General features: G+C 46.7%; 2 protein-coding genes across 2 annotated transcripts in view; both read left to right on the top strand.

Annotated features, from left to right (window-relative positions):
• The window catches only part of LOC117962563 (vitamin D3 receptor A-like), a 29352-nt gene extending 23241 nt beyond the window's left edge, over positions 1-6111 (top strand). The window contains 8 exon segments of the mRNA XM_059011501.1: positions 1-3; positions 318-356; positions 358-408; positions 410-431; positions 1661-1835; positions 1946-2097; positions 2461-2577; positions 3103-6111. The exon segment at positions 1-3 is cut by the window's left edge and continues 15 nt beyond it. Of these exon segments, the coding sequence (XP_058867484.1) occupies positions 1-3; positions 318-356; positions 358-408; positions 410-431; positions 1661-1835; positions 1946-2097; positions 2461-2577; positions 3103-3356 (813 nt within the window). The 3' untranslated portion in view covers positions 3357-6111.
• A 1161-nt stretch (positions 6112-7272) lies between these two features.
• The window catches only part of LOC117967074 (histone deacetylase 7-like), a 66990-nt gene continuing 64262 nt past the window's right edge, over positions 7273-10000 (top strand). Inside the window, exon 1 of the mRNA XM_059011762.1 lies at positions 7273-7401. The gene's annotated coding sequence lies outside the window, so the exon portion shown is untranslated. The remainder of the gene's footprint in view (positions 7402-10000) is intronic.

A 10000-nucleotide genomic window follows, 5' to 3' on the forward strand; every position in this document is an offset into this window, starting at 1 on the left:
AGGGTGAGCCTCTCCACCGCACGTCACAGTTCCTCCCTCATAAAAGGTACAGCCACAGTATCTTTTCAGAGCAGTTGTGCTTCTTCCCCATGATTTATGCTGTGCATTTACCATAGTTGATCCTAGTTTACCATTTTTATTTGTATGCTTTACCATACCTCTCTGTGCTTTACCATTCTTTCACTGTGCATTATTACACTTTGCTATGCTTTTACTATGGGACACTTCTTTTACACAGGTTCGCTCTGTTGCAGTGGGTGTGTGTGTGTGTGTGTGTGTGTCAGTCTCTGATGGCTCCCTCTCTCCCTGTGTTCCAGCCCCCAGTGCGCCAGGGCCCCATCACACGCAGTGTGACCCCGCGCCTCTTCAGTGTACTCTGTCCAGAACCTGTCCTCTGAGGACTCCCTCCGACTCCTTCAACCCACCCTCAGGTGAGCCAGAGCAGGAACAACCCACTGCAGTAGCAGGAGGAGGAGGATGAGGATGAGGAGGAGGAGGATGAGGGATGAGGAGGAGGAGGAGGGATGAGGATGAGGATGAGGAGGAGGATGAGGATGAGGATGAGGATGAGGAGGAGGAGGAGGATGAGGAGGAGGAGGAGGATGATGAGGAGGAGGAGGAGGAGGAGGAGGAGGATGATGAGGAGGAGGATGATGATGATGATGATGAGGAGGGAGGATGATGGATGATGAGGAGGAGGATGAGGATGAGGAGGAGGAGGATGAGGATGAGGAGGAGGGATGAGGATGAGGATGAGGAGGAGGAGGATGATGAGGAGGATGATGATGATGAGGGAGGAGGAGAGGAGGAGGAGGAGGATGATGAGAGGAGGAGGATGATGATGATGAGTGAGGAGAGGAGGAGGAGGAGGAGGATGATGATGATGAGGAGGAGGATGATGATGGAGGAGGAGGATGAGGAGGAGGATGATGATGATGATGAGGAGGAGGATGATGAGGAGGAGGAGGATGATGAGGAGGAGGATGATGATGATGAGGATGATGATGATGAGGAGGAGGAGATGAGGAGGAGGAGGAGGATGATGAGGAAGAGGATGATGATGATGAGGATGATGATGATGATGAGGAGGAGGAGGATGATGATGAGGAGGAGGATGATGAGAGGAGGAGGAGGATGATGATGATGAGGAGGAGAGGATGAGGAGGAGGATGATGATGATGAGGAGGAGGATGATGAGGGGAGGAGGAGGATGATGATGAGGAGGAGGATGATGATGATGAGGAGGATGATGATGAGGAGGAGGAGGATGATGAGGAGGAGGATGAGATGATGAGGAGGGGATGATGATGAGGAGGATTAGGCGGATGATGAGGCTTGAGGATGAGGATCAGGATGAGGATGATGGATGATCCAGTGCTCCAGGGTTTGTGAATTCCAGGTTCGGCATGTGACGTGAAATAATGTGCATATACTGTACTTATTGATTTGTGCGCTGATGAAGGCTCTAGCTGAAAGAAGTCTACTTAATTTTTATGTACTTTAGTGTGTGAGGACCCTTCACAGCCCTTCCTGTCACCAGGTGGAATGAGAGTGTGCTTTAGTAACGGGGGGTGTGTGTGTATGTGTGCACCTCTCTTCTGCAGACCCCATGGACTCGAAGCTGTTGAATTTCAGATATGTGTGCACCTCTCTTCTGCAGACCCCATGGACTCGAAGCTGTTGAATTTCAGCAGCCTCCTGATGAGTCAGTCCAGCAGCGGCTCGGACTCCAGCCTGAACTCTCAGAGCGCCTCCATGCTGCCGCACCTTGCAGACCTGGTCAGCTACAGCATCCAGAAGGTCATCGGCTTCGCCAAGATGGTTCCCGGCTTCAAGTGAGTCCGCCTCCCCTTCTGCAGGCTCTGCTGCTGTGTTCAGAACCAGAGAGCGGAGGAACTTGCATGCTAAGTCCTTGTCTTTTTTCTTTTCTTCTCGGTGACCACAGAGAGCTGACAGCTGACGACCAGATTGCCCTGCTCAAGTCGAGTGCCATAGAGATCATCATGCTGCGCTCGAACCAGTCCTTCAACCTGGACGACATGTCCTGGACCTGTGGGAGCCAGGACTTCAAGTACCAGGTCAAAGACGTCGAGCAGGGTGAGGGGCTCCGAGACCAGGGGGCAGGGAAGTCTAACCAGCGGGTAGCACACTGCTGCTGGGGAGTGTGGAGTGTGTTTTTTTCCAGTGCCTCCTTTGTAATTATGCCTGTGTAGCTTCGATGGGTCCATTAATTGAAACTCTGATACAACAGGAATGGAAGTAAGACTCTGATTGCATAGCAGTTTTCATCCGTTCCAGGTTTTGCTACTTGATTAGCCAAGGTGTGTATAGGTAACAAGCTCAGGCGAGTCTTAGCAAACTCCAGGAATGGATCAAACTGCTATGCAGCAGGAGTCTTCTTCCCATCCCTGATGTAATGTGAATCTGTACTGACCGCTGCACCTCTCCCCTCCCCCCCAGCTGGTCATACTGTGGAACTCCTGGAGCCGCTGGTCAAGTTCCAGGTGGGACTGAAGAAGCTCTGTATGCATGAAGAGGAGCATGTGCTGCTAATGGCAATCTGCCTGCTGTCCCCTGGTAAGAGACTAGAGCAGGGAGGCAGGGCTGAGTCAGCACCCAGTGCAGAGACACCCCCAGTGGGGGCTTGAGCAGCCTGCCCCCCCCCCTGGAGATGCAGGACCTGGTTCCTTCACATTCTGGAGAGATTGCTTCTAGCATAGTCGTTCTGTAAGAACCAAAACAACCCAGGTGTGTGTGCGTGCGTGCGTGAGAACGTTTTGCATCCCCCCCTACAGAATGAATTCCTTTCCTAACGTCGAATGAAACCTGCTGAATAATGTTAACATATTGAATTGCACACTGTTATGTGGTTTTCCATATACTTAACGAAAAACTGACATTTGGAAAAATGTGACATTTTGAAATCTAACATGAAATACTGTACTACTATCATGGCTTCCGGTAGACTTAAATAAAAGCGCTACAATTGTACAGTAGGTGATACAAAACTTTTGGCCATAGCTGTGTCTCCCTTGTTAACGCTGCCCCCCCCCCCGTGTGCACCCCTTGTTAACGCTGCCCCCCCCCCCGTGTGTGTTTCAGACCGGCCCGGGGTGCAGGAGAGGGCTCGGATCGAGGCTTTCCAGGACCGGATCTCGGACGTCCTGCAGGCTTACATCCGCGTGCGTCACCCCGGCGGCCGCCTCCTCTACGCCAAGATGATCCAGAAGCTGGCGGACCTGCGCAGCCTGAACGAGGAGCATTCCAAGCAGTACCGCAGCATCTCCTTCCAGCCCGAGCACAGCATGCAGCTCACCCCCTTGGTGCTGGAGGTGTTCGGCAATGAGGTGTCCTAGAGCCCCAGGGCCTGGGGGGGAGACCTAGGAAGGGCTTGAGTTTAGGGACACTTGACTGATTTGATGTCCGTTCCGTTACACCCTCCCTCCCTCCCTCCTTCAGTCTAATGCTGCCTGTACTATCACTACCCCCCTCCACGGAACCCCTTGCTTGTGTTTCAGTTGCAGATCTTGTTCAGTATTGTCAAGTTGTCCTCATAAGGAGGGCAGAGGCTGCATGGTCCTGTGCTATGTGCACATTGTACTGTACTGCAGAGGGGGGGTGCTGTACTGGGTTAGTCTCTTTCAGAATGTACTCTCACCGCACTGGGGCCTTTTGGTCACTCGTTTAGCACACAGAAAGGGGTGACAAGTTTTTATTTTTTTTTAAAGCATGAAGATTTAGTACCCTTTGCAGACCGCATTGGAGTATGAAATTTAGTGTTGCTCGTTTGAACACTAAAGGCCTGTGATGAGTAAAACAAAGTGCCACTACAGTAAAGTGCCAAATCTCTGATCACCGTGGACAATTATTTAACTATAGCAGAGCTGTAACTTAAAAAGCCTCTTAAAGTGACACGGTGGTTGGTTTTGAAGTTTTTGCAGGAATCGCAATGGAAGAGCAGCTTGTGCTTGAGCTTATCTTGGGTTCAGTTGGAAACCTTGCAAGCCTGGTCCGTCCCTCCCTCCTTCCGGCACTCCGTCTGAGTAACTAAATTACAACAAACTCCCCCCGAAACATCCCGCCTCGCCCCCTCTCCCTCTCTCGACCTCCCCGTTCAGTTTGATCTACCGTGGACCACTTGCAGGCTAAGAAATTCAAGCTGCATCTTCTGTGCCATTACAGCATAGAAACCAAAACTTCTCTCGAATGTGGTTTGTAGTCCACAGTCTCACTCTCGCAGGTGTTTTTAAGAATGTTTGTTCCACGCTAATTTTACTATCAAGGTAAAAACTCTGAGACGGTGTAAAGTTTGTCTGCTTGACTTGGTTTCTTGTAGTTTTCTCCTTTTAAAGTATTCTGATCTGCGTTTTTAAAATGTTATGGATAATTAAATGTAATTTAATTTGAATCTGGGTTCAGATTTCAGGGTTTCTTGTGTAGGCGACCCTTCTTTACACAGGCGTGTGAACACGCTCAGGGTCTCTGTGTGTACCATATAAATTAGCTGGGAACAAATCTTCAATGGGCAGAATGATTCATTTTACGTACAGAGAATTGTGAAAAATGGCATATATATATTCTAGACATATTAACTATTTCTATTATGTTAAAGATTTTAAAAAAAATGTAATCGTATATATGTATAAATATATCCCTCCTTCTGTTTTTTTAAAGTTTGTATATTGTGATCTGTGAAGTGTCTCTCAGTAGCTGAAATCTGCACTCATATCATTGCTGAATAGAAAAAGTCTGACTGCTCAAATCTGAGGGTTTAAACTACCAGCTGCTGGACTCTGGTGACCTGGTCAAACATTCAGAAACTCTAGTCCTGCTTTTTTCAGAATTGTTTTTTATTGTAAAGTTATTTTTTTAAGCGAGCGGATAAAGGTGACAGGAGTTGCAGCTATCGTTGCCCAGCTAGATCTGAAGTGACTCTCCTCCTCATCGCTAGCTTTACTATGAGAAGAGGTGTTCAGTATCTACCACAGTGGTTCATTCAACGCCCCCTCGGGGTTAACCAAAGTATTTCTGGTTTGATTGGAACAAACCCCTGAACTGGAACACACCACTGCTCTGCCACGTCCTGGGGAGAGCCCCGCGGGTATTGTAGGGGTCTACGGTGTTTTTTGTTCACTCGCTTTAGTCCTGCTTGTTTTTATTCTGCAGCTCTCCACACAAGCATGTGTACAGGACAAGCCAAACGAAAAGAGGAAAAAAAAAAGATTATGTAGGTCCTTTCGTAAAATAAAATGCGCTTCTCTGTCTGGTCCATAGCATAAATCCAGGACCCCATCTCCATTACCAGTGTCCTGTCGATGGTTTGATTCAGGTTTGGCTGTGCTGCCACTGCAGTGCCTGGGTTAGGGATATATATATATATATATTTGGGTGGGGTAATGGTGCCATCTTGTGGTATTTAGCTGTAAATACATATATTGATATATTTTTTAAAAATCCTACCTCACACAAAGTAATATGAATAAGTTCCCACGGTAAAGAATAGGAAAGTATTTGTTCAGATGACACTTTGCAGTAATGCTTCTTTTTCTTATGCAATGCGCATATATATGCGCATATACCGCTCTTCAATACGGACCAGCAGCGAGGCTTTCAAATGAATGGAGATTTCGAAAAGAATCCGATACAGAGGCATACGATTTGGATTGGCGTGTCTGTTCATGTATAGATTTTTCTTGGCAGTGCGCTTTATATGCCGGAGGATTAGAAATGATATCACGAGGATGCTGCATTGTGTTTTAAACAAACAAACACAAAATGTAACCGTCATCACCAAAGTAGTACATTTAATAATATAAAAATAATAATAAAGAAGGAAAAAATAATAGGGTTACCTTTTATTGGTTTGGCAGGGAATTAACACTAGACTTGTTTGTCTGTCTGTCTGTTTGTCAGTCTGTCTCAACACTCTAACAGTTCCATGCTGGCTTGATGCATGATAAGGGTTAATAATATTGTTGTTTATTATTATCCTTGTGTTTCATTTTATTATTACGTTTTTTCCTTCTTAAAATTATTTTGTGTTTTTTGATTTCTGTACATTGGATGCAAATGCAAACCGTAAATAAATGCATATACTGTTTCTGGAAAAGAGTGGTGATTGTGTATGCTTGTTTTTTTTGTTTTGTTTTATTTATTCGTTTAATTAAAATCAAATCCTAGTGTCGTTGTGACATTTTGGTTGGAAACTCGCATTCATTTGTGAACGGCTCGCTTGCACGACCTTGAACCGATTCAGTGCTGGTAAACTGTAATGCCGTCGTTGTTCCACAGGGCGGCAGTGTTGCCTAACTTGTGTTGACAATCGCCTTCAGATCACAAGTGCAGCGTTTGCCACTGACGAAGTCGTCTTTGGGGAAATAGAAAGAGCGCCACATAGTTTTGAGTTATGAACCCCATGGGTGGCGTTTCTCAAGTACAGTGTGAAATGTAGACCCTTTTTTTCCCTTCTCTTCCCTCCTAATTTGAACCAGCGATTCATTTCACTGAAGGGTCCCCCGGTATATAAGATTTGCACAGCGCACAGTTCATAAAAACACAATGAAATGTTTTTCTCAAGAGCAGACTGACGTGTACTTCGTGCATTAAAGCAGGGACACAAGTGGGAAACCGCCAGGTCTCTCTTAAAATTATAAAAACAAAACTGTATTAAAACAAATATATACATATTGGTTGGTTGCTTTTTATTGCAATGTGTTAAAAAAATATATCATTAATATTGTATAAGGTTTCTTAACTTGTTATTAAAAGGTTATACAGTCATATATGCTTCATGACCGCACAAGAAACTGTGAGCTAAAAATTGACGTGACTCTAAGTGGTGACGTCACCGTCGAAACTCTCCCTTCCCCCCTCCTCCCCCCCCCTCCCCCCCCCCTCCCCCCCCTCTCCCCCTCTCCCCCCTCCTCCCCCTCTCCCCCTCTCCCCCCCCTCTCCCCTTTCCCCTCCTCTCCCCTCTCCCCTCTCCCCTCCTCTCCCCTCTCCCCTCCTCTCCCCTCTCCCCTCTCCCCTCTCCCCCCCTCCAGGTCGGGACAGGTCGAGAGTGTTTGACACGGTCAACGACAAACCGCCTCGCACGCTGTGTTGCGCATCCCGAGTTACTTTGCATCGCTAATCACGTCTCTTTCCACACGTGTGTTATTAATCAAGTCTAATTGCGAACAGAAATTAACTTTACAGCCGCTTCATGTGGATTCAATTAAGCGCCCTGCTGTCACATGCCCGGGGGGGGGGGGGGGCGCTGACTAACCCCGCTCCTTGTGTCTCGTTTTTAATTCTTTTTAGATTTACGCCCCCATTCCTCTACGTCGCATTAGTTGTCACAGCCCTGTGATGGACATGACCGTCTAGCGCGCTCTCCGAGACAACGTCTTTATTATTAAGGTAAGAGAAAATAAACCAGCAGACGCGTACCGGTCACTGTCCGTGCTGTCGAATTACACCCGGATCCTGCCGTGCAACCGGCTCACTAATTCAAGCTGTCACCCCTGTGTAAACCCGGGAGTGTTACTCATACAGAGCGTGTGGTTCACAAACAATGACTTTACTCAGGATGTTGATTATGAGTGAGTTTACTCACGCTGTCAGCCGTTCTGCCTTTTAAAACATGTTAACTAATATATATAATTGTATTAATATAGATAAATACACATTAATTTATGAAAATGTATCAAACATAACTTACAAGCTGTATATCTAGTTAATAATAATAATAAATATAATGTTAGTCAGTACAGTACATTGCAGTGTGTAGTGCAGTGTTGCATGTAGTACAGTGCAGTGCAGTGCAGTACAGTGCATGCCACGCTCATGGTTTAAGTGGGTGTTTTTCCGGGACACACAGCAGCTAATCCTGCAGCAGCACTGGGCATCTCCGTTCTCACTGGTCACTTTTAAAGGGTCCTTCATGGATGGCCAGATTTTTTTTGCATGACTGATCGGGTCATGCTGTTCAAGGATAGCCAGGGCTGCTGCGGCAAAAAAAAGAACAAAGTCAAAGTTCTTGGACCACAAGAACCCCCCGGGTGCCTTTACTGAGCTGGCGTAGTTCAGCCCAGTCTCCAGGTCACTTCAGATAAGAGAGCCTGCGGAATGACTAATTCATGATAATAATAATAGTCATGCTTTTACCATTGTAGCGATTGGTGTAACTTACCCCTGTGCTTCACCATGCTTTTCCCAGTGCTTTTACTATGCTTTCCTGTGCTGTATTTCCTATGCTTTTACCCGGGTATCCCCCCAGTGCTGTAATACTTCTAGCAGGCTGATTCGGGGGTAAGGAAACTGGACCGTCCCAGCGCAGAGATCTGAGATCCTAATGCTATCCTATCACAGCGACGACCATTCAGAGCAAGGCGTGCTTCAGACTCCCCTCGCAAACACGCACGAAACCAAGGGGCTGCGGTTTCAGCACGCCGGTGATACCAGGGGAGGGCAGGAGTGTTTGCAGAGACAACAGGCTAAATGCGCGCTGAAGACACAGGGAGCAGTCAGCAGAGACAGACAAGAGCAATCTTATCAGCACATCAGTACGGTTAGTGAGAGAGAGAGAGACAGTTAATTGTCAGCTGAGGGAGAGGGAGACGGGGCTGGTTGTTGAGATAAGCAGGATCCTTGTAATAGGCAGGGCAAGCTGTTGGGGAGGGAAGGGGTTTGGAGGGGGTGGGCTGTCTTCCAGCACCTCTTGTCCCCCCCCCACTTTCTTGGCATCAGGTTTAATTATTTGATTAATTGGACACATTAGCACTTCTCTCCAGGCCTCAACATGTTTTTATAGGGTAGTGTACCTTGAATCATCAAGTGCATTTTTTTAAAATCCATCAACTGCAAAAGACCTTGGGGTGGGGGGGAGGGGAAATTTGTTGATCTGTACAACTGAAAAAATAATTTGATCAATGAAGTGCCTCTCTGCTCTTCTCTCTTATCTCTCAGAGCCTTGCACAGCGGCTCACCTCCATCTCCAAACCACCAAGCCCAACAGAAACGGCTCAACCGAAGGGACCGCTCCCTGTTATCAGCGTGAGCCTGCGCGCTGCGGGGGGATTCTAGGAATTCTCTGTCTCACTGGAGTCTTACTCTCAATGTTCCAGACAGCGGATACCAGCGACGGCACGCGTGTCCTGATAGACTCTCAAAACGCTTGTGTTGTGTTATTTGATTCGTTCGGTGTTGCAGGTTATCAGATTGCCAGTGCTATCCGCTTGCTGGGGCGAGAGATAGTCAGGCGCACTGTAAAAGCACAGAGACCTGATGCTTGGGGTCTTTTTAAAAAAAACAGCTTTTATTAGAAACAGTTATTAGAGTTCTGTGTTAATAAAACAAACAGAGCCTTTGCTGTTGATGCCCGTGTCTCTCAGAGACCCCCTCCCTCTCCAGAGTGTTTGTCTCTGATGTAACAGGCTCTGAGAGCCACTTGTATATTCTCCAGACCTCAGTTTTCACTGCCGGATCCTGGAAGGCATTTCAGCTTCACTGTTGTCTTTTTTATTTGTACATATTTCTGTCTTGAACTGGTCTGAGGACTGACTAATTGACTCATTTTAAACTGCTATGTGATTTGTGCTTTTTACTGGTGCTGTGCAGAGACTGGTTGGTCTGGTAAAAAAAAAGTTAGTATATCTTTTTATTTTTTTATTTTCTCAAATAAAAACTATTTTTAGATCGTCTGGAACTGGAACTCCTTCGAGGTAAAGATTCCGGAGAGAATGCCACAGGTTCTGTTCTGGAATCCCCGAAGTGCACTGACACTTTCCAGACCACAGGTGGTGCTGTTGCTCAGCGCACATGGCTGCTTCATTTTTATCTGTTAGTCGTGTATCAGGGAACATCTGGTGTCGGTCCTATTTTTTTTTACATTTTTTATTGTGGTTTTCACATTAAGTACTAAACTAACGTGCAAACAGTAACACAGTAAATAGATAATTACACAAACGCATACAGCTGTAACGTGTGTGAATGCATAAGACTTCAGGCTACTGCCCAG

Source organism: Acipenser ruthenus, chromosome 42, assembly GCF_902713425.1.
Source record: "Acipenser ruthenus chromosome 42, fAciRut3.2 maternal haplotype, whole genome shotgun sequence".
Classification (NCBI taxonomy): domain Eukaryota; kingdom Metazoa; phylum Chordata; class Actinopteri; order Acipenseriformes; family Acipenseridae; genus Acipenser; species Acipenser ruthenus.